Below are 25,606 nucleotides of genomic sequence, written 5' to 3'. Positions count from 1 at the left end.
GAGGGGGTCTGTCTTACAGTCCAAATTCAGCTTACCGGGGGAAATTGGCAGCGCTGGTGGAGTGTGGTCACAGGGGGTGTTCAGTGGTTCAGCGATGATATGTCTCATATGACTCCCATCCCTAACTGGTGTGCCAGGTTCTGCTGTGTTCATGGTGTGGAGGCGCTGCCGACATTTCCTGAAAGCTTGGAGCTCCTGCACATCTATTGCTGTGAAGCGGTGGCATCCGGTAAATCCCATCCCAGGCTGGTGCTGCAAGTCCATCGGTGCTCAGTGGTGCCGGGGCTCCGCCAACATTTTGTGAAAGCCCAGGGCACCCACACATCCACTGCTGGGATGCGGTGGCCTCCGGGAAAATGGCCACCGGTGGCTGCGCATGCGCAGATTGAGATCTTGGGACAAGTTCTCGTTGCAGAGATCTCAATCTGCGCATGCGCTGCTTCCGGCAGCCATTTTCCCAGAGGTCACTCCATCACAGAAATGAAAGTGCGGGAGCTCCGGGCCTTCACAAAATGTCGGAGGAGCCCCGGCACCACCGAATACTGCCGCACCAACCTGGGAAGGGAGTGTGATCATCGCCAGACTCCTGCTGCCGCCACACTACTGGTAAGTATATTCCGACTAGAAGACACCCCCCTCCCAACCCCATTTTCACCAAAACAGTTTTGGGAAAAAAGTGCATCTTATAGTCCGAAAAACACGGTACTTACATACATATTTAATAATTTGTTCAAAGATCTTTCCTGATATTTTCTTTCATCTTTGTATATTTCTTTCAGTTTGTATATTTTGGCTATTCTTAAGATTGTGACACATATTTGTCTGTTCTATCTATGCTACATAATACTTCTATGAATAAGTAATAAAGCTGTGTAACACATGGGCAAGGTGAGAAAAACGCATGCACAGGATATGTAAGAATTTTTCAATACATTTTCAGCTATGGTTCCATTTAAGGCTCAGGACTCACTTTTTCTCATTACCCCCTCCGCAGGACAGATGGCCAGTTGTCAACATCCATGAATAATAAAAATCACAGCAGACTTCTATGTGAGCGGGATGCAAACTATGACCTGATACATGATACCATGACATAAAAGTGTCACATAAAGGAGGGTTATTAAAGTGCCAGGAATGGTGTTACTTCATACAAAAATACTTTATTTTACATATTATAAAAGAAGAAAAAGGGCTTATAAATTGTTCCAAGAACAGGAAGCCCACGAGGCTACGAACTGTTGGAGAACTTCAGAAGTCTGGAGGTCTCCTCCAACCTAAAAGGGAATGAAGAGAGGAACTTGGTTATGACACAAGTAGAACAGTGGTGAATAGATCGCATGGTGTCGCTGGTTAATAAGGGCTGCATCACCCTGCTGTAGCGGACTGATCCTTATAGGCGTGTAATACAACGCGTTACATGGCTGGACGGTGAGGCACTACAAGCAATGTGGCACTGCCTGTCTTTATTGTGAAAAGTCTCATCCTGGACACACTTTGCTAGGTTGGCACAGCCAAGAAGATCCAACCCCAGAAGATCTGTGTGATACTTACATTTTATTTAATCTGTCCATTCTTTGCTTTGTGCTCTCCTGTGGACATATATAGGTGTTACATTCAACTTCCAACATGCATGACACAAACGACCGGTAAATGTTGCAGCTCTTGAAGGCATAGATTTAGCAGAACTTAAAGACGGCGAAGGAGGGGGCAAAAGTACGGCACATTTTATCAAGATATCTACAAAATCTAACCTGGAAAATCCCTTTAATTAGACATGTATGTTCATCTCTGAAAATTATTACACAGGTTACAGATAGTGCTGCCCAGTGCACTCTGCGCAGGGTGGGTCCAGCATGGTTTTATCACGATAAGCTCCCCATGGGCAGATTTACCATTTGAATGGAGAACCCTTTAAACTCTGCTACAGAGGTACCATTGTCTATGTAATCACCAATATCGTTGTAACTTAACCCCTTACAGCAAATAGACATCCATTTTAGAGGATCAAAGAAATTGTCCTTCCAGCTTGTAGATGTCAATAAAAAAAAAAAAAAAAAAATTAAATATTTACTCAAAAAAAGTTAAAAACATGAATCCAAGAATCATATGAAACAGGAGATGAATAACAAAGTGTCGGATGGGAACATTGACGCGTTTCGAGCATGTCCCTCCCGGGTTCTTAATGTAACTATGTGCTCCTTAGGAGCTTCCAGGTCAGACACTTCACACTCCTTTTCTCATTAACTCTCATTTGGAAAAGACTTATTAAAGCAGACAGTGCAACATATTGAAATACCTTTTAATCATAAGATGTTTTAACAGAAAACTTCTCCTTTTAGTAATAGCACTGGTATAAAAGGAAGGTAGAATGGTATAATGTGCATAAAATAGTGTCGTCATTATTCCAGTGCTATTACGAATAAATCAGCTTTCCATTATAAAACATCTTATACTTATTTGGTTTTCATTATCGGGACGTATGGAGTTAATCAGAAAATGGGCGCAAATATTTTTTTTTATATATATTTGTATTTTATTGGAATCAAATCAATGAAGAGTGGAACAACCATTTCTTTGCACAGCTAACTGGGACTGCTTCTCCTGCATTATTGCCTACTTCCATCATGACCCCCAGTAGCCTCGTCGGTGAGCTGAATTTATCCTTTTTCTCTTGCTGTACCTTACCCATTTTAGTATCATCTTACTGTTGCAGTGACAATCATGGGACCCTATAGGCACAGAAGCTTAGATGGTGCAGTCATTAGTGGTTAGTCAGAGAGGGGATTCTCGCAGTCACCCATCTGCTTCCCCCTGCAATGGAATTACTGGTGCCGTCTGTGCGAGGACCTGCTATCAGTTTATTACTAATAGGCAGTGATGCTCCGGTATGTCCTGTATAACAGAGCGCTAATGAAGCAACAAACCAATCACACTGTGAAGCAGATGTAATGGCAAAGGCCCGTACAATACGGTGAGTAACATCAAAGTTATGGAAAAGCACAAGCGGCGAACGGCCACACTACCGATATAGGGCCCGAATGGCCGAGTCTCCCGCCTGGTGTCCGATGCCAGCAGTGGTTGGAGCTGGTTCTGACTGAAGTGATGGTGAGCAGTGACCACTGCATCTATGTGGTTACATTGTGGAATAGGGACCCGGTCATTCCAGACTTTATTGCAGGAACCAGGTTTCTTTATGGGAAACTTGTAATGTCCCTATATGGGGTTAATGTGCAAGTTAGTAGCATTCTAAAGTTGCCCGGTCGCCGCAATAAAGTCCCAGCTGCCAGGAGGAAACTAACTTTATTTCTCTTTACAGCCTCTGGCTTTCAGTCATACCCCAGCGGTCAGTATACAGTAAGGCGTGAATACAGCTGCTGCTTTCTGTATACAGAGCGGCGACTGTATGACTAAAAGCTGGAGGCTGCCGGGAGGAACAAGGCCAATTCCCCCCAGTAGCCGGGCTTTCACTGCAGGAAAAATGGAGCTTTATAATGCCAATTACCTGCAGATTAACCCTATAGCTGCAATTTAATAGCGTTTGGGGATATGACAGGGGCCCTTTAAAGGGACTCTGTCACCTGAATTTGGCGGGACTGGTTTTGGGTCATATGGGCGGAGTTTTTGGGTGTTTGATTCACCCTTTCCTTACCCGCTGGCTGCATGCTGGCTGCAATATTGGATTATAGTTCATTCTCTGTCCTCCATAGTACACGCCTGCGCAAAGCAATCTTGCCTTGTGTACTATGGAGGACAGAGAATGAACTTCAATCCAATATTGCAGCCAGCGGGTAAGGAAAGGGTGAATCAAACACCCGAAAACTCCGCCCATATGACCCAAAACCAGTCCCGCCAAATTCAGGTGACAGGTTCCCTTTAACAGCAGCCCCGTCTAATTCAGACTTTTGCAATGGGGCCCCTAGATTTCCATATATACCCCTGAAAAGCAGAGATCTATCAGTTTTTTTTTTATTTTTTGACAATTCAGAGTTGTAAGAACATAAGAGAAGGCTTTAGGACTTCTATACCAGCTTTATAAGGTTTCTAGAGAAAGCACTTCACTACGGTCAACTCTTACACCAAGGCTAAGCTGTGGCCTTACACATCATCGGGCATCGCTAAGGCTACATTCACATTTGCATTGTGCGCCGCTGCGTCGGCCGCACAACGCAAACAAAAACGCAACAAAACGCACGCAAAAACGCTGCGTTTTGCGACACATGCGTCGTTTTTTGCCGAAATTTGGACGCAAGAAAAATGCAACTTGTTGCGTTTTCTTGGCCCGACGCTTGCGGCAAAAAAAACGCATGCGTCGCACAACGCATCACAAAAAGACGCATGCGTCCCCCATGTTAAATATAGGGGCGCATGACGCATGCGTCGCCGCTGCGTCGCCCGACGCAAACATGCATAACGCTAATGTGAACGTAGCCTTACATTCCCCCAGAACGGCCTGGCCATCACCATTAGGCAGTCGTGCCTACCTGCGTGTGTTCAGCCACGTCAATAGCAGTGGGAGAGGAGTCTGCAGATAGGAGGGAACTGTATCCAGACGACTGATGATTGTTCTCAGGGAAATCGGCCTTCATGGTCAATTCTGCAAAGAAACAGCCATTTTTCTATAACCTTTGTCCATTTGCCATCAAACTTACTGATTTAGTGCTGGTGATGAGCACAGTGTTTATACAGGGTCCTACAAGCCCAGGTCCAACCAGAGATTTCCCTGCTAAATTATAGACACAAAGGAAAACAAAATCACCCGGAGAACATGAAATCCAAACCTCTAACCTGAAGAATGTGCTGCTGATCAGCAGGCGAGATAAGATAACCAGTGGGGTAAGAACGATAAACATTACTACACTGTTTGTTCTAACGCAGACAGGTTATTTGTTAAAAAAAATAAAAGACTACAAAAACCCATCTAGCACACGTATGCAAAAATTACACAACATTAACGATACATGTGAGAGACTTCTCCTGACAACCAGTAGATGGCAGTAGCGCTACACAATTGGCAAAACCACTGCTTTAGACATCAAAGAAATACGATTTTTAAACACAGTACAAGATTATATAGATAGAGAGATAGATAGAGAGATAGATGGATAGATATAGCGCCATTTGTTCCATGGTGCTTTACATGTGAGGAGGGGTATACATACCGTAATAAAAACAAGTACAATAATCTTAAACAATACAAGTCACAACTGGTACAGTAGGAGAGAGGACCCTGCCCGCAAAGGCTCACAATCTACAAGGGATGGGTGAGAATAGAGCTGGTCATGGTCATATATAAAAAAATATATAATATATAATGGTGGCCCGCTTCTAACGCATCAGTATTCTAGAATATGCATGTCCACATAGTATATTGGCCCAGCCACGGAGTATATTGGCCCAGCCACGGAGTATATTGCCCAGCCACGGAGTATATTGCCCAGCCACGGAGTATATTGCCCAGCACAGAGCCACGTAGTAGAGAGACTTAAAAAAATATATATATACATACTCACCTTCCGAAGGCCCGTTGAAGTCCTGCTATACTCACCATCCGCCGCCTTTCCCGCTCCTCGCGACGCTCCTGGGACCGCTCCATTGCAAGCGTCAGCTTCCGGTCCCAGGGTGGATGGTGAGTATAGCAGGTTTTTTGTTTTTTTTTTAAATTATTTTTAACATGACACATTTTTACTATTGATGCTGCATAGGCAGCATCAATAGTAAATAGTTGGGGACACACAGGGTTAATAGCAGTGGTAACTGAGTGCGTTACACCGCGGGCCATTACCGCTGCCATTAACCCTGTGTGAGCGATGAGTGGAGGGGATTACGGAGCGGGCAGTGAGTGCAGGGGAGGGACTAATCGGATTGTGCCCGTCGCTAATTGGTTGCGTCAGTCATGACAGGCAGCTGCCGAGACCAATCAGCGAATGAACAACCGTGACAGAAGGACAGACAGACAGACGGAAGTGACCCTTAGACAAAATAGAGATATATTATATATATATATATATATATATATATATATATATATATATATATATATATATATATATATATATATATATATATATATATATATATATATATATATATAAATATAAATATATCTCTATCTCTTTCCTATAAAGAAAGACTTTAGGATTCTGCCTCCGAAGGGGAAAAGTTAGAATATGGCCACAAGCCTGGGGAATTAGAGTAAGAGGGATCTAGGGAATTATATATTGTAAAAGTATTACAGGAAAGACAACAGATAGAAAAGGATAAAAATAAAAAAAATAAAGCAAAAAATGCTACATATGAACATGGCCTTGGGCTATATTATTAGGGAGCAGTGCAATAATCATGTATAGTGAGAAAACACAGGTATACAATGTGAAAAATCCATTTGGCCCTTACTGTCACCGTGCGGCCCATCAGTGCGCTCCTCACGACTTCCGATAATATAAGAATGACTGCAGGGCCAGAGATGTGGTATAAAGGGCCGGTAATAACCTTCAGTGAAGCACAGTAAAATGTCAGCTACGGTCCATCTGTGTGGTGGGTCCAATAGGTTTGTAAATTATCAAATATTTAATATAGTAAATTAATAAATTCGTAATCACACAGGAAGAGACCCGGAAAATAAGGTGGATGTTCATTTCAAGGAACATTGTGAAAAAAGCCAAGCAGAAGTGAGCTTGGAAATGTAAGACATAGCAATGGAGGACCTGCTCCATCGTAAGAACCCAGCACTGATACAGACCCAGACTTCTTTCGGACTGTGAGAATCTCCTGACACCACACTCACCATGACGGACGTCATCGGCCATTCTGCTGGATGTGCGCTCATCGCTTATCGATGTCAAGTCTCTCTGGAAAGATTGCAGAAATGAGAACGTCAGCAAGAAAAAGCGCTGGAAACCTACAGATGACACCTTGCCATGGATTCACCTTGCTCCGCTGCCACAATGAGTTCTGTGATGCCCCAGATTTTCTCCAGCATTTCTGCATCTATTAGCTAAATTAGGTTACTTGCATTTTTATGGCGTTTTGTTTCTTTTTTCACAGAAAGCTGCTTCGTTTCTGATACTTCCTGGTATTTGGCTGTGACAAAACTATTGATACCATTATGCGCATTACAATGTGTTTAGAGCTTTTCTGCTGTGGAAAAGTACTAAACACACGAGTGGATTTTCTGCATCTAATTCAAGTCTATGGGGAAAGAGAAATTCACAAGTTGCAGGCTTCAAAACATGCGCCGCAGCTCAGTTTACATTGAATAATAAAAAATAAAATAAAAAACACAGGCGTGCGATTACTATAAATCCCACCCACTTGGATAAAACTGTAAGACACTGTTTATTGTACAGCGAAAATACACAGCATCAAAATTAACGTCATTTAAGCCCCATGTGAAGAGTTTTTTTTTTTTTTTGGGGGGGGGGGGTTGGGGGTAGCCTATTTTTCTGCTGGTGTACTTTAAGCCAAATTTTCCAAGTGGACAACTGGAGAGCAAAGCTTGATGAATTTGACACAAATTTAAAAGATCCTTTTTTAGTATGATGTCGTACAGCTATTGGTGAGCTTAGAAAAACTAAAAACACACCCAAAACTGGCAGCTTTTGACTCCAACAGGTCACAATAATAATATTAGCAAATATCTCCAATCAGAAATCTGGTGTAGTTTTTCTGATTCACTATGTGCAGGGCACTGGAGGACCTTAGATAGTCTGACAAGCCGAGCATGGACTATAGTCTGCTGCGGTCCCTGGATGGCTCCTCCCCGCTCTCCATGACTGACAGGTCGCTCACTTGTGTACATCAGCTGCAGAATCTTTCCCTCCTACTAGATGATGACACAGGGCACTGCTCCGCGGTGACACCATAAAATACCTACTTCTGCACTTCATCCAAGGATTCCCAGGAGCAAAACGCAGAGAAAAATAAATCAACTAAGCAAAACCTGTCCCCACCCCGATCATTATACCCATACAGTGTAATGATCCTAATACTGGATGTAGGTAGCGATGTGAGGGAGCGCCGCTTCCATCTGGCCGACATCATTAGAAACAAACCTTTTTTGACTGCAACAAGCGGTCTGTTTCCAGGAGCAGGACCCGGCTCAGAAGGTTCCTCCAGTCCCCCTCATCAATGACTATCTTGCCTTTCATACTGGTCTCCAGCGCCTGCAGTCTGTCCTCCATCCAGTCAAGCCGTGAAAGCTTCTCCTGACATTCAGCCAGCCGGGCCTTCAGGAAATCTATCTGTGCGTCCTTTGTCACCTGCAATGAACCCAGCGCTTTACATTTCCCAGAGTAAATCCACATTAGCATCTGTGCTGGTGGCTTCCCATACTTCTACTGCCAGAAGCCCCCTACTGTCATCGGCATTTATGGCCGACCCGTTACAGGCTGTGCCAGGCTACTACTGGATCAGACTATATTCCTGCTGCTCCACTGAGGAACACCTTTTTTAGTTTATGGTTTCACATATTTGTGCTTCTTAAATTAGTGCCAATTCTGATGTTTTTACCAAGGGGGTATGGCTCAATTATTTACGGAGGTTGGCCATTTTCCATTATTAACCCATTAGCCACATTCCTTTAGTAAAAGGCATAAGAATTCGCACTAAATTACATAGGCACAAATCTCTGGAACCTTGTGACAGATTTAAAATCATACACAAAAAAGAAAATTTAAAAAAGAAAAAGGAAAAACATAATTACGTCTTACTTCGTTTCCACATGGATCCTCCGCTTCATAATCTGATGTAGAAACGTCTTCTTCTTGAGCCACAAAATCTTCCCTAGACCCCGGCACTGGAGACAGGAGAAGGTCGGCACCGGTGTGACGCTCCACAAGGAGTTTTTTCTGCTGTAGATATGGATACATCAGTGACAGTGGCGTCTCCCTACCTACGTCTCATAAAATAGGACGAAGTTGGCAAGGAAGCCATCTACAGAGGAAATATTCCTTTTTTTCTCCTGGAGACATTTTTCATATTATTACCATGAGACATTGCTCAACATCTATTATGGGGGTGATGGCTTCTCCATACACACAAGACTGGTCCCACTAAAGTCAGAAGATCCATGTATGGCTTTATATAGCGAGAAGATAATACCACTTGTCCTTTCCGGAGACTTCTACACTCCAGAAAGAAGTAAACCTGGATAGGACTGCACGTAGGAGGCAAAGCTTGGTGGACAGACCTGACTAGCATACAGCGCTCGAGAAATCAAGAAGGTTTTGCAGTTATGTGACAAAACTGGTGACAGGTTCCCTTCAGTCAGAAGAGAAGTGGGTGATGATTTGGCCTCCACACCTGTCGGCTCATAGCATTACAGGGAAGGGCAGCAGACTAGGCTTTACTATAAAAACACCACTAATACTCTGCTCCATACACTTATTTATTGTCTGTCTTTGGTGACTGTATGAGGAGCATGGGAATATACATAAGTGGAGACGTGTCGGTGACAACTACTTACATGATTCTCCTTCTCTGGGTTTATGGATGACTGGACACGAGTTTCTTCAGGATAAAACACTTCACATTTATCCTTCGTACAAGCTATTCTCTTAACTGGCTGCAATTTCACCTAAAAATCAATAAGTGCAAACATAAAGATAAGATGTAGCTCAAGGGGATGTCCACTACTGGCCAGGCCTAGCATAACCACCGCAGCGTTCTGTATGAAGGAGAAAGGGGAAGACTTGTAGGCCAAAGGCCTAGGTCACGTCACATCACTGGGGGCTCCATGGAACATTGCTACATTGTACAACACGAATCAAGTCTGCTCACATACGGTAGGTACAGAGACGTCTTCCAGGACACGTTAAACCTGATAGAAGCACAGGAGGTTTTTAGGGGAATATCCCTCAGTCTACAGGTGATGTCAGTGGGTAGGTGCGTGAAACGCAACATTACTCTATACTAGAAAACTATTACTGGTAATAGACATGGATTACGTGAAAAGAATATTAATATCAAATTTCCACAGGGCTATTTCTGCTCATAACGAGTACTCATCAGTAATACAACTAGTAGATTGCCTCTTGTAAACGGGCCGAGGCAAACTGCTTGGAGACAATTCACTTAATATGATCGTTTATTCTTCGTACACATCCATGTTTACACATAGCAACGATTGGGAACATAGGTGTGACCGGTTATTGGCAGCGCCCAAGGGCATTCAGAAGAAACATATTGCATTGAACACACTATCTGATCTGTTAGCATGAAAATATATATATATATATATATATATATATATATATATATATATATATATATATATATATATATATATATATATCTCAGGAGGGGCTGAACAGAATGATATAAAGGGGTGTGTGAGCTCATGAATCGTAACTCATTCATTGATTCTAGCACCTGCTAAGTCTGGACTTAGTCGTCAAACCATAATATGCAAAAGAAGAAATAAAGAAAGCAGCACAGCCCAGCAGCGAGACTAAGTGTGGAGTCACTAGTTAAGCAGCCGAGCCTAACACTTAGGGGAGGAGCTCACGTCCGAAACAAAGTAGACACATAGTAGCAAAAATAGAAAAAAACGTCTCCCCGCTCACCTCTTCTTGTTTTTTGTCTCCCCCGTGCCGTGAAGATGTGTTCACAGTTGCTTTAATAAAGGAATAGTCTGCTTGACAGGGTCGGTGAGTGTTGCCACATTTTTTTCTATTTTTGCTACTATGGTCAAACCATAATATGTCCGCCTAGTGGACTCCTGTTGGGAGTAAAAGTGAGATAACAGTGCTGTGAATGGAGAGCTGCAAAGATGTTTGTAATCACACTCTGCATATTCTACTGCAATGGAATAAAAACTAAAGAGGTGTCTGCCATGACACTCAGCACTGCTCTTTACTACATAGTAGGTGGAGATATCAGGGCTGTCACATTAAATCTCACAGGAGAGCTTCTAGGGGTGCGCACTTTATTCTGCTGCATAACAATTCTTACTTAAAGGGGTATTCCCATCTCCAAAATCATATATTAATATGTACTAGGTGTAATAATAATATTAACATATACCTACAATTAACAATGTAGTTTCGTTCTTCATATTCGATATGTTGCTTCCCCCTTGTGCAGGGCACAGGGATACCTAAACTACTGCAGGAGGTAAGCAACATAGCGAATCAGAAGAACTACTACATTTCTTATTATTATTATTAGCAAATATCTCTAATAATAATTATAATAATAATACCCACTACATATTGGGACAGGATCTGAGATGGGAATACCCCTTTAAGATAAGTCAAAATGAAGCAGGGGATTAAAAGAAAAGTATGCCAAGACAAAGACAGAAAAAAAAATAAAAAAATAAAAAATATAATATGTGTGTGTGTGTGTGTGTGTGTGTGTGTGTGTGTGTGTGTGTGTGTGTGTGTGTGTGTGTGTATATATATGCCATCCACAACCTGTCTCCTCCATACAGATGTGACCTCGTCTCCCGATGCTTACCTACACGCAACCTCCGATCCTCACAAGACTTCCTTCTCTACTCCCCTCTTATCTCCTCTCCCCACAATCGTATACAAGATTTCTCTCGCGTATCACCCCTACTCTGGAACCCTCTACCACAACACATCAGACTCTCACCTACCATCGAAACCTTCAAAAAGAACCTGAAGACCCACCTCTTCCGACAAGCCTACAACCTGCAGTAACCACCGATCAACCAAACCACTGCACGACCAGCTCTACCCTCACCTACTGTATCCTCACCCATCCCTTGTAGATTGTGAGCCTTCGCGGTCAGGGTCCTCACTCCTCCTGTACCAGTTATGACTTGTATTGTTTAAGATTATTGTACTTGTTTTCATTATGTATACCCCTCCTCACATGTAAAGCGCCATGGAATAAATGGCGCTGTAACAATAATATATATATATTTATTTTGGTGGCCCGATTCGAACGCATTGGGTATTCTAGAATATGCATGTCCACGTAGTATATTGCCCAGCCAAGTAGTATATTGCTCAGCCACGTAGCATATTGCCCAGCCACATAGTATATTGCAAAGCCACGTAGTATATTGCCCAGTCACGTAGTATACAGCACAGAGCCACTTAGTATATTGCACAGCGACGTAGTATACAGCACAGAGCCACATAGTATATTGGCCAGTCACGCAGTATATTGCCCACGTATGTCACAGGTTAAAAAATAAACATATACTCACCTTCCAAGGGCCCCTTGTAGCTCGGTCACTTGACCGTGACGTCATGGCAGGTCCTTCTCCAATACCATCCTTGCCACTGGAACATGGCGCTCGCATGGAGCGGTCAACGGAGCGTAGCCAGGAGAGGGAAAGGTGGCGGAAGGTGAGTATATGATGATTTTTTATTTTTTTAAAATTATTTTTAACATTAGATGTTTTTACTATTGACGCTGCATAGGCAGCATCAATAGTAAAAACTTGGTCACACAGGGTTAATAGCGGCGGTAACGGAGTGAGTTACCCGTGGCATAACGCGGTCCGTTACCGCTGGCATTAACCCTGTGTGAGCGCTGACTGCAGGGGAGTAGGGAGGGACTAATTGGACTGTGGCCGTCGCTGATTGGTCGCGGCAGCCATGACAGGCAGCTGGCGAGACAAATCAGCGACTTGGATTTCCATGACAGACAGAGGCCGTGACCAATGAATATCCGTGACAGAAAGAAAGACAAACAAAAAGATGGAAGTGACCCTTAGACAATTATATAGTAGATTATATATATATATATATATATATATATATATATATATATATATATATATATATATATATATATATATATATATACACATACATATACTGTATATAGCGGGGGGTTTTTTCCCCTAGAAATAAGTGGCCATCATATGCTACTTTATGCGCGGTGGCTCAGTGGTTAGCACTACTGCTATTCATAGCTGGGGTCTTAGGTTCAAATCCCACCAAGGACAAGGAGTCTGTCTTTGTGTTTTTTCTCCAGGTACTTAGATTGCGAGCCCCAATAGGGACAGTGAGGATGATGTCCAAAACACTGGAATATGATGGTGCTATACAAGTAAACTAAATAAAAGTGGCATTTAACACAAGTATAGGTTGGGTAATAATCATTATTTCTCCAATCCATTCCCTAAAGCTGGAGAAAGACACGGATATTACATGTATGGTATCTTTGGTCTGTATACACTTTATGTACCCATCCACTATTGGAATATATAGGTTGAGTTTTATTTTTTTTTTAATATTATGCACTAGCACTTTATCAGCACCATCAGTGTATATAGTGTTCGGAATCTCATGCTTCCTTATAGGCAGACTATTGCTTGTAAATATTTATTTTGTTTGCACTAGCATTTCTTAAGAATATTAACACGTTGTAGGTATTCTGGTATTGGCTTGTGAACAGGATTGTGACCAGCGCTCCTCTTGATTTATTTAAGGAATACTTGATTTTCGCAGGAAAACTATGATGTTTCAGACAATCCGAGGTACAAGTCAGGTTTTCTTTTGGTTGACGTATATTTTCGCTCCCCTAGACCATATAAAATTACTTCATACCTCTATGTTATAGAATTAGCAGTGGTGGAAATAAATAGTTTCCTAAGATTTCTAATAAGCAATAGACTGAAAGTGTTATAAATGGACAGATCTGAAATCTAAAGAATTGGAGCCAGGAACAGCAGTGGATAAATAATCTCCTGCCCTATAGATGTAATTTGCCGGCCGGGGAATGACAGAACAGATTAGGTGAAGAATGTATAGGAAAACCAAGAGCCAAGTTAACTAGGAAAACAACATAAAAGGAAAACAAATAAAAACAAATACTTGTACTATTGCCATGATTTCACTATGGAAGTCCCGCTCTGTGCAATACATTCCCATAATAAGGCAGGGTTAATGGGAAAATTGGAAACACATGGACTTCTGAAAACAAAATTACATTTCCTAGGCCACAAACAATTTCATCAGCATCTAATGGACTCCAGAGGACAGGCCAACGAAACAATGCAAATCCACAATGAAGAGGTTTCCAATGGTTTGTTCAAAGCAGGCAAAAATCAGTGACCATATTGTGAAATATAAAGGAAATATAACGTTTTATTATTATAGTTTGATTTAAAAACGTTTATCTCAGCTTCATTCATCATCCCCGGGTCCAGTGCAAAGTCCCTGTCACTGCATGTTACACTGGCGGCACTGAACTCCGTGAGCTCGTTAGTTGTCAGAACCGCTGAGGTCCGGAGTGGTCAGTGCTGCGGACTAGAACAGGCATTGGGAGCGGCGGAGGAGAGTTCGTTCTGGACCCGGGGAGGGGGGAGAAGCACAGTTTATTAATGAATAAATAAATATACACGAAACTGTCACTGAGGGAGAGGGTTTTATTTTTAAACAGAAAACCCCTTTAAGGATATTAAGTAGAGACAAGCAGATCGCACAACCCCAGTCTCCGGTCCAGCTCACTGCTCTCTGGCCATGGACAGAAATTTGCGGAGCTTTCCGATGCGGCGTTTGATTTGCCGACCTGGCGTCATCTATGCGGCGTACAGATGTCATCTCACCAGCCTGCCTAATCATAAACCGAGCCTGGGATCGCAGAGCGTAAGGAAACTCGCGCATCTCCTGCCCTTGACCAGGGAGCACTGGCCTGGACGGTGGACTGAGGATGTGGGAGACAATCGGCTCATCTCTAATATTAAGTATGACAGATTATCCCACTATTCAAATATATGCCGAATATAAAAACCAAACCAGAAACAAAATCAACACCGAGCTGTAAGTAAGCAGCGGGGGATATGTTCATTTTGTTTCTGTTAGGTTTTCTCGGTTTAATGGCCTGTGTGAACCTGCTCCTACATGTTGCATATATAACAACTTAAACTCCACTTCAGGGAGGCTAGAATTATGCAAAATGACACCTACAAAAATCCAACACTGGACAAATAATGAAATGTTAACATAATCTTGGACAAGACACAAATTAAAACCATATACAAAAACACAGATAAAATAAATGGAAGTGGATGAATACAGTGCAAAAGCTATGCTGTAAATATGTATTAAAAACTGACCCAGAGTCCAGGACAAAATAATAAAATGGAAAAATCCTATTGACCTTGTAAATGATCACAAAAGTGCTTGGTTCTTGATATGCCCATCAATAAATATAGCAGTCAATGGAGTGCAAAAATATGAATGTATAAATAAAGTGACAGTGGACAATAAAAGCATTTATAAGAAGTCATCCTTTTACTATATTGCAATCATCATATTGTGCACTTACAACTGCTCATTTTGCCATTCCACCCAGTTAATTTTTCTTTTCCATTAGATCTATGACATCACGTGATTACAAACAGACTAGCTGAATCCTTTACGCTGTATGCAGAAGCAGGAGGTCAATTTTCCCTGTATGAGTCATGACTCACTGCAAAAGTCCCTGGCAGGGGGACGAGGGAGAAGCTGGATCAGGAGTTAAGGTACTGTCACACTAGACGATATCGCTAGTGATCCGTGACGTTGCAGCGTCCTCGCTAGCGATATCGTCCAGTGTGACAGGCAGCAGCGATCAGGCCCCTGCTGGGAGATCGCTGGTCGGGGAAGAAAGTCCAGAACTTTATTTCGTCGCTGGACTCCCCGTAGACATCGCTGAATCGGCGTGTGTGACACCGATTCAGCGATGTCTTTGCTGGTAACCAGGGTAAACATCGGGTAACTAAGCGCAGGGCCGCGCTTAGTAACCCGATGTTTACCCTGGTTACCATCCTAAAAGTAAAAAAACAAACACTACATACTTACCTACAGCCGTCTGTCCTCCAGCGCTGTGCTCTGCTCTCCTCCTGCTCTGGCTGTGAGCGTCGGTCAGCCGGAAAGCAGAGCGGTGACGTCACCGCTCTGCTTTCTGGCTGCCCGGCGCTCACAGCCAGACCAGAGAAGCAGAGCGCCGAGGACAGACAGCGGTAGGCAAGTATGTAGCGTTTGTTTTTTTACTTTTTAGGATGGTAACCAGGGTAAACATCGGGTTACTAAGCGCGGCCCTGCGCTTAGTTACCCGATGTTTACCCTGGTTACCGGGGACCTCGGGATCGTTGGTCGCTGGAGAGCTGTCTGTGTCACATACGTCAAATAACGTGCTGTGAAGGACCTAGGAGTCAGCTGGCAGCTCATGCTCCCTGCCGCCCAGTGCACACATGGTCGAACATCAACCCGGTAAATCACATGATCCATCTGCCTATACCTTTTGTCCTACCACTATTGTATTCACACATCTGGTAATTGTATATGTGTAACTATCCTGTATATAGCGTATCATCTAGCGTGCCCATAAACCTTGGGTTGCTCTTATCTCAATCTATGAATCCACACATCCACTTCTCATCTTAACTTTCTATGCTACTGGGACTGGTATCTGGCCTGATATAAACCCGTTAACGGACCGGTCTTATATCTAAATTGGAATTGGTGGCAGTCCTACTGGGATGACCAGCCGCTGTTTCTCTGGTGCTAGTGAAAGGGGCCTCTCAGCCTGTCAGGGTTGTGAGCAAGTGTGGTGCCACGTCAGTGACTGCGTGGTCCACATCCTGTCTCTCCCCTTGTCTCCCTGACCCTGTGTGGACAGCTTGGTGGTCCTCCCACCAGGTCATTGCCATCTCAACCTGTGTGAAAACAGCCTTTAAAAAGGTTTTGTCCAGGGTGTAACAAAGTGTTCTTAAAAAGGGCTCAAACTGGTTAAGGGGTTTTCAGGATAAGCCTTTTCCTCTTCATAAATAAGCATGTTAGTTTTTCTGACCCATAATGCAGACAATTCATGAAATTCAGGGGCTCCGCCAATACAGAGGCTAAGACCCAGGGACTCAATGATTTGCACTGTTCTAGACGTAATGTAAATGCTCCAGCCGATCAACAGAGATAGGAGTAGAGTTATAGAGGCAGCGTTGGACCTGGGGAAGGTGAGTAAAGCTCCGTTTGATATTTTCTATGTCACTGAGGCTGTGGGCGTATATGAGAAATGCGACCATTGCTTTAAAGCATTTTAACAGCAGGAGAACACTTATAGTCTCCACTATCCGGTCCTGACCTGACACATAGGAAATAAGTGGAAATGCCGGCAATCACTGGCTGAGCAGTCCCCTCTGTTAGATCAGGTAGCAGATCTGCTTTCAACTGCTATTAAAATTCTTTAAAAAAAAAATGTAAACTTGTCCTATCTTTAAAGTGGCGGATGGTAGTGATGTTGAACAGATGCGGTTTTCAACAGTGAAAGCTGCATCCATATTGAAAGGGTCCTGTGGTGCGCAGAGAAGGCCAAGCAAGCGCACCTCCCTCCACCAGTTTGTATCAGAGTCCCAAACATTGCGAAGCACCACAACCAAGCAGCATGGGCGGACTTCATACATAACTGGAGGCGAATCACCTGCGTACCTTGCTGTGATTCACAATTTCTTTGTGTTTCTTAACTACGCAGTCAATGATATCGCATACAGTCTGTATCCTCCGCTCAGGGAATCCACACTGGAGAAACTGCTGCTTTGTTAACACAGGCTTGTAATGGAAGACATCTCGGAGAACCTGCAACAACGGATCAGAATGGTTATCACTTACACACAGAACGCTCAAGAATGCAAAGTCCAGCACTACCTGAGAAAAAAGCCGATGTGGAATAGCAGTAGAAGGTTGGTGTATTTTACATAGCGGACTACAGCATTTAACAAGGGATAGTTCAATTAATAGACAACCTTTAAGCCAGCCCAGGCATTGTTGGATAGCCAAGGGTTAGGACTGGATCCCTCTTACCACTGGAAAACGTTTCACCCAACCCAATATATTTTGCCCACCGTGACCAACATGCATCACACGGACACTCCCCGCTACGCTTCTTAGAAGGGGACTGCCTAGCGCGACAAGCCCATTAACTAGTCCTTTCACAAGCAGAAGAACATTTACCTTGTATACGGCATCAATAAATCTCAGGTCACTCTTTGCAGCAAGCTCAACGTCTAGTGACACTAATATCTCGGCAATGTTCGCGGAATAACCAGTGAAGGTGTAGCTGATGATTGGCAGCGATGCTGCGGGGTCTCCTTTCACCAACCTTTAGTGGCAAAAAGAATTAAACTATTAAAATATCCCCTCAAATTATTACACAAGAGTCCAATCAGTGCACACAACGCTACTCAAATATTTCAAGGAGTCATATTAGTTTAGGAAGAATTAAATTATTTTTTTCATCTCCTTCAACCTCTTTAAAGAGGGCCTGTCCACACGATTTTGTAATGGGAAGTAAAGATATGGCAGTAATCGTGATGTACTGCTGATCTCATTGATACATTTGGTTGAAGAAATCAGCTTTGTGGTTCTTTCATCACAATTTGACGTTTTCTGTTAACTAGATTTTGCTACACAGGGGCCAGACTGCATACTGGGTCTTCTCCTACCAGTCGGCGATTCCCTGGCCCCTCCGCCTGCCTCCAGTCTGAGTCCCCAGCCTCTCCCTCTGCCATTCCCTGGCCCCACTGCCTGCCTCCAGTCTGCCATTCCCCGGTCCCACCGCCTGCCTCCAGTCTGCCATTCCCCGGCCCCTCCGCCTGCCTCCAGTCTGCCATTCCCCGGCCCCTCCGCCTGCCTCCAGTCTGCCATTCCCCGGCCCCTCCGCCTGCCTCCAGTCTGCCATTCCCCGGCCCCTCCGCCTGCCTCCAGTCTGCCATTCCCCGGCCTCTCCGCCTGCCTCCAGTCGGCAGTTTCCCGACCCCTCCGCCTGCCTCCAGTCGGCGATTTCCCAGCCCCCACCACCTGCCGTCTGACCTACTTGTCAACAATATTCGTCTGTTTGAGGTGAAAAGAAAAACAAAAGCGACCACGTTTTGTGACCGGTCACTACCGAAAAAGGTCAGACAAATCACAGAGTGACTCCACCTGACTCATTAAAGTCAATGGTCCCAGGCGTTAACGAATGTACCTGAATTCAGTTTTTCAGGACTTCAAAATGGAAACCTAGATGGAGCCACTGACATGTGGCCAAAACCGCTATGTGAACCTGGTGATTTCATCCTGCATGAGCTTATACAGCCGTCCTCACAGGCGGCACAGATTTAATGTTCTCAAGATGACCTCTGGTGGAGGGGTCTGTGACCAGATCAGTCCATTAACCACCTCCAAATAAAATACATGGAAAAGCAGTTTACAATTGAAGGAGACAGAAACTGGTTGGGCGCTCTTCCACCAGTGGCCATGTAGAGAACAGAAGTGCTTGCACTCGGTGAGGATGGCCGTATAATTACTTATAGTAAGTGCCACAGAATAACGTCCCCAACATATCTGTACACATCTATTAATATAAAGTTAGAGGGCACCCTCTTTAGGGATCCCCTTAAAGGAACCCTATTAATGACATCATAAAAGATTTTTATTTGTGGCATGTCAAGTATACCACTTTCTTTATGTCTCTAAACCCAAACAGGAAGTACAGGGATCGGTAAAGGGTTTAGGCAGCGTTGGATCAGGGACGTAGGGTGATCAATCAGGACTTATTTTACACCATTGTAGATGATTTCTTATATATTCTTAAGGAAGGACAACCCCAATAAAGACTTAATAAGAGCAACATTGTGGTTCACCAGAACTACAAGTGTACTTGAATATACCGTATATACTCGAGCATAAGAGAGATGAGATTTTCAGCCCATTTTTTTTAGGGTAAAAGTGCCCCTCTCAGCTTATACTCGAGTCATTGTCCCAGGGGGTCGGCGGGGAAGGCGCAGCTGTCACATCATACTCACCCCCTCCCCACGAGGTCTCTGCACTTCCCTGCTTCTCCGATGGTCTCCAACGCCTGCAGCTCTTCCTGCGTTCAGCGGTCATGTGGTACCACTCATTAAAGTAATGAATATGGACACGACTCCACTCCCATAGGCATGGAGCGCATAATCATTACTTTAATGAGCGATACCATCTGACCGCTGCACAAAGGAACAAGCTGCCGGTGTGCGTCAGAGACCATCAGTGAAGCAGGGACACACAGACACCCTGCCAGGAGGGAGAGAGTATGACGGGGGAGGGTGAGCAATGCGATATTCACCTGTCCCCGTTCCACCGCTGGGCTGTGTCTTCCATGTCCTCAGGCTGTGACGTTCAGGTCAGAGGGCGCGATGACGTGGTTAGTGCACGCCCTCTGCTTGAACAGTCACTGCAGAGACCCGGAAGACACAGCGGCGCGCGGTGGTGGAACGGGGTCAGGTGAATTTTGCAAGTGCAGGGGGCCTGAACCAGTGGAGACTCCGGCCCCTGACCCCCATAGCGCGCCAGTGTCCCCACCTGCTCAGGTCCCCGGCACCCAGCAATGAGGGGTGAGTATGTCTTTGTTTTTTTAATCACAACACCAGCAGCATACTGGGCATATTATTCATTGGAGTATCTTATGGGGCCATCAACCTTTGTGCAGCATTGTATGGGGCATAATATTCTATGGAGCATCTTATGATGCCATCAACCTTTGTGCAGCATTATATGGGGCCTAATATTCTATGGAGCATCTTATGGGGCCATCATTAATCTTTTATGCAGCATTATATGGGGCATATTTTAATATGGAACATCTTATGGGGCCCATCATGAACTGTATGGAGCATTATATGGGATTCAATATGGATATTCAAAAACACTTAACCTACTGATGTCTCAACTAATTTTACTTTTATTGGTATCTATTTTTATTTTTGAAATTTACCAGTAGCTACTGTATTTCCCACTCTATGCTTATACTCAAGTCAATAGGTTTTCCCAGTTTTTTGTTGCAAAATTAGGGGTCTAGGCTTATACTCGAGTATATACGGTAATTCACTCTCTTATCAATCCCACGCATATTAGATAAAAGTTGGCCGAACCCACTGACTGTCGTTTTTACAGACGATGACAGAACATAAGGATCAGGTAATTAAATTCACAGCACCCAATTTGCAGACATCCTGACATATTTCGACTAGACAGTCCGGCTTCACGAGATACACTTTCACTGAGCAATACCGCAAACGTCTAGTCGACACGTGACCACATGTATGCAAATCATATGCTCATGGTCACTTGACCGCCTGATGCACTGGAGAATCCTCAACACGTGTGATGTGAGGAGTCACAAGTCTGCAGTCACATAGGGATTGCAGACTTGTACCCTAAAGCCAGAAAATCCCTTCGGCTTTTCTCACAAACCCAGACCATTCTGCTCCGCTTCCCCGTCCTTCCACCAGGCTGCCTACAGGTCAGACTTCACACATAACATGACTTCCTCTTACCCCGAGTAGTCGACATCTCTGGGATAACTCAGAGACCTCAGCTTCTGCTCCAGCTTTCGGAGAACGCCTTTCACATCCCCGGTCGTCATCCTAATACAGCAACTGAGAAACTGTCCTGGAAAAACAAGTGGATCATTAACAGAAAACGTGATCCCAAATCCCCACATGTAGGATGTCCTGGGGGCTTTATCTCCATCCCACCGTGCTCATGGACTGTGGGCTCGGGCAGCAGAGCATCCGGATCATCCGAGAGGACACAGTGACTCCTATACACAAATACTGGTAATGATGAATATCTGGGGACCACCACGGCCACACATCGCCAATCAGAAAGACCCCAGGGCCGCTGCGCCTCTGCTGTAAGCCAGAGGAATGTAAAGTGACAGCCATGGTACTCATCTCTTACACACCGGCACGTTACATGAAGGTGGGGTCATGGTGCTCTCAGGACGCTACGCCCATGCAGGTCTCATAACCAATGTCGCTGGTTTGCCAGGACCTGTATATGGACAGTTCAATGAACGAGACCAACTGAATGGGAACTTGGTGAATGTACACAGGAGATAGCGGGTACAGCCTTATGAACGTTTCCTTTACAACTCATTTTCCACACACAGATTCCTTCCTTTGCTTCTCTATGGTTCTCTTTTCCGCTGTCTCCACTGGTTTTCACCACAGCCCAGCTCAGTACCAGTCTTGTCCAGCAAGAGTCCCTCACTCGCCCGGCAGTTCTGCCTCTTCTGTACCTTTGGGTGCATGTATAGCCAGTACGTATCTTCTCTTTTACTGACGCTCTGGAATCCCCGCCTGGGACTTTCTACTCATCTCACGTACTCAGTCCTGTCAATGGCCATTACTGTCTAGTGTTATAAGCTCAGGGTCTCATAGCTAGGTGTCCTCTTCCAGGAGCCGTCTCTAGTGGATCACTACATCTTAGTTACTTCTGCTCCAGATCTCGCCATCACTTTTGCTTTGGTCTCCTCACTTTAGTGACACCCCAGAATGCGGCACTGCTCACAATAGACCTTAGGTCCTCCTTCTATGCACTCCACCTGACTAACACAGGAAATGTCACTTTTCCTTCAACTTAACCTCTCCCACTCTAGACTAGTCCCAGCAATTAACTAACTTTCCCTATGGTCAAACTACACAGACTGTCAATATTACTAATACCTTCAAGGGAACCCATCACCACCCCTCCCCCCCAGGCATTAGAAACTAAAAGAGCCACCTTGTGCAGCAGTAATGCCAGCCCCGCAGTGTCTTATGATTTATTCACATTGCAGGGCGTCGGCACAGGCGCAGTCTGCGAGACTGCATATGAGGTCAGACGGGCAGCACTCACTGCGCCTGCCCCAGGCAGGACAAAAGAGCGCAGGCGCCGGATGATTTGAAAACAGCGCTGAGGAGGCGGCGCCGAGAAGACAGTTGAGTGACGGCTGTGTGGCGTCTGCAGCAGGGGGGGAAAGGCCTGCCTCCAGGACTGAAGAAAGGTATTTAGGAAAAATTACAAAATGGATTATTTCGGCATTTACAGCACCAATAACTAAAAGAGCCACCTTGTCAGAATGCAGCATTACTGCTGCACAAGGTGGCTCTTTTAGTTTCTAAGGGTTCCCTTTAACATTGAAACTGTTTCAAGAGGGAAAACTGAGCAGTATGTCCATCTCCTTACAGGAACACTGCATACCGTATATATATGCAATGGCACAGGGCCCTGAAGACCCAAAAAACTGGAGAGGTGGAGGATTATACATAAACAATGTATATAGAAGGGCTGACCCTTCAGTGCGCTCACACTGCTAAAAAAAAAAAAGAGTCACCAAGGGGGGCGGACATATCATTGGTGAAACCTGAGCGGCCGGACAGGGGCCCAACGGGTAAATGGGGGTCCCCTCCAATGCAGGAGAACTGTGCATTATGAGGGCAGTTTGTGCACAGGGGCCTCTGTGTCTGCCAGTGGGCGAATACACCTAGCGCTCAGCAGGTTCCACCTGGGTACTGCTTTGTACAGAGACCTCAGCTGCTGATGGTTTACGCCATGATGTGCCCCAGCTGCTGCAGAACATCATACACACCTTATGTCCTATAAAAAGTAATCACGGAAAGCAGCCTCCTCAATAAGAGGTTCTGCAGCAGCTGAGGTGGCAGGTGGGTATTATATATCCTGACTGCGCGATCCCCATGTTGGATTACTGATGTCCCCCGCGGTCACTAACAGCGGCCGTGCACTGCGACCTCCCCACCTGCAGCACAGGAGAGGGGATCACAGGACGTGCAGCCCTCCGCCCTCACCTGCACGGCTCCCGCACAGCACTGCCCGTACACGGCGGTCCGCTCCCGAAGTATCGCAGCTGTTCAGTACTCTGCTTCTCCCAACAAGCCCCGCCTACAAACATCCTTTCACCCAATTAGCGACCTCCTGAATTCTACAAATGACGCTGCAACTTCCATGTAACTTCGGAGATGGGACGTAAAAGAGGGTCTGTGATTGGTGTAGAGAACCAGAGCGGATAGGGGCGGAGCTTGTGCGTTTTTGACGGTTGGTGCTGTGCACTGCAAGCGGCAATTTAGAACGAGGCTACGAGTAGTACGAGCACTTGTGGTGTGTATGGTGACGGGGAGCAGCGGTACCGCTGTGTGGTCATGGTGATGGGGAGCAGCAGTACTAGTGGAAATTCGGAATGCAGCAGCGGTACAGCTGTATAGTGATGGGGAGCTGCGGTACCGCTGTATTATTTATTGTAGCGCCATTTATTCCATGGCGCTTTACATGTGAGGAGGGGTATACATAATAAAAACAAGTACAATAATCTTAGACAATACAAGTCATAACTGGTACAGGAGGAGTGAGGACCCTGCCCGCGAGGGCTCACAATCTACAAGGGATGGGTGAGGATACAGTAGGTGAGGGCAGAGCTGGCCGTGCAGTGGATTGGTGGTTACTGTAGGCTTGTCGGAAGAGGCAGGGCTTCAGGTTCTTTTTGAAGGTTTCTATGGTAGGTGAGAGTCTGATATGTTGTGGTAGAGAGTTCCAGAGTAGACCGTTCAGAGACGGGGAATGAGAGTGGACCCTCTGGAAGGTGGAAAGACCAACCCCTGGGCGAGCGGACCTAATGAGAACCGACCCCTATTCGGGGACCGACAGGAGCAAGCCCAGAGATCACTAAACCACGGTGGCAGTACCAAGAGGGATGGCACAGAAGAAAGGAAGAAGACCAGGACAAGGGAGGACTAAGAACAGTGGAATGGAAACCTGGAAGGTTGAACAAACCAGAGGACCAGGAAGGCAGATGTCAGACCTAAACAACAGGAGAGCAGGGGCGGGAGAGGCTGCGGGAAAAAAGGAAGAGCTAAAGGAAGCACAGAGGGAAAGGCAAAACCAAACTGAGAAGCAGAACTAACACTACTTAGGTCCAAAACGGACAAGACGTAGCAAAGGCAAAGACTCACAGTACTGGAGTACAAGACTCAGAGCACAGAAAAAGCGTAAGGGCCAGATGCACAAGCAGCAGCTATGTGACAATCAGGCACCATAATGCAGGAAGGACAGTCTCTTACAGCAGAAGTCTTCCCGGATCGGCTGTAGGGAATCACCGGATCCTAGTGTTCAGGGGAAGGAGGAATAAGGAGGTGCGCATGCGCCCTCTGAAGAGCCCTGCACGCCTGCGCTGACACAGGAGTCCCCTAGGAGAGTGAGACACAGGAAGTTGAGAGGAGGAGAACTGAGGACGAGCGCGCCGGGACCCAGAACCAGAGCAGCGGGGACGCGCTGTGGCAGGAGAAGCAGACATAGCCACGGGAGAGGAGAAGCCGGGACCCGGAAGTGGAGTGGCGGGGACGATCCGCAGGAACAGTAACACAGTAGGGGGGATGCACGGGAGAAATCTTGAATGCAATTGTGGGAAGACGAGATAAGAGGGGAGAAGAGAAAGATCTTGTGAGGAATGGAGGTTGCGTGCAGGAAAGTACCTGGAGATGAGGTCACAGATGTGTGGAGGAGACAGGTTGTGGATGGCTTTGTATGTCATGGTTAGGGTTTTGTACTGGAGTCTCTGGGCAATGGGGAGCCAGTGAAGGGATTGACAGAGGGGAGAGGCCGGGGAATAGCGGGGGGACAGGTGGATTAGTCGGGCAGCAGAGTTTAGAATAGATTGGAGGGGTGCAAGAGTGTTAGAGGGGAGCCCACAGAGCAGGAGGTTACAGTAGTCGAGGCGGGAAATGACGAGGGCATGGACTAGGGTTTTTGTAGATTCTTGGTTTAGGAATGTACAGATCCGTGAAATATTTTTGAGTTGAAGGTGGCAGGAAATGGAAAGGGCTTGGATGTGTGGTTTGAAGGAGAGATCAGTG

At 45.2% G+C, this 25,606-nt stretch overlaps 1 protein-coding gene across 2 annotated transcripts; it reads right to left on the bottom strand.

Moving 5' to 3' along the window:
- Positions 1–1,140: 1,140 nt before the first annotated feature.
- Positions 1,141–23,650, bottom strand: CEP44 (centrosomal protein 44). Of its 2 annotated transcripts, none has more exons than XM_069744246.1 (11): positions 23,549–23,650; positions 21,254–21,368; positions 17,913–18,060; positions 17,391–17,537; positions 9,464–9,574; positions 8,709–8,849; positions 8,052–8,258; positions 6,785–6,848; positions 4,482–4,594; positions 1,552–1,589; positions 1,141–1,274 (listed from the first exon to the last, which is right to left on the bottom strand). In XM_069744246.1, the coding sequence occupies exons 2-11, from the start codon at positions 21,340–21,342 to the stop codon at positions 1,229–1,231; spliced, it is 1,104 nt and encodes a 367-aa protein (XP_069600347.1). In that variant the 5' UTR covers positions 21,343–21,368; positions 23,549–23,650; the 3' UTR covers positions 1,141–1,228. The 2 variants fall into 2 exon arrangements, with proteins under 2 accessions (XP_069600347.1, XP_069600348.1); XM_069744247.1 differs by having other exon boundaries at positions 8,709–8,846; positions 23,549–23,632.
- Between the last annotated feature and the right edge of the window lie 1,956 nt (positions 23,651–25,606).

The sequence above is a fragment of the Ranitomeya imitator genome, chromosome 1, assembly GCF_032444005.1.
Source record: "Ranitomeya imitator isolate aRanImi1 chromosome 1, aRanImi1.pri, whole genome shotgun sequence".
NCBI classification, from domain to species: Eukaryota; Metazoa; Chordata; class Amphibia; order Anura; family Dendrobatidae; genus Ranitomeya; species Ranitomeya imitator.
This window is presented reverse-complemented; position numbering and strand designations above follow the sequence as displayed.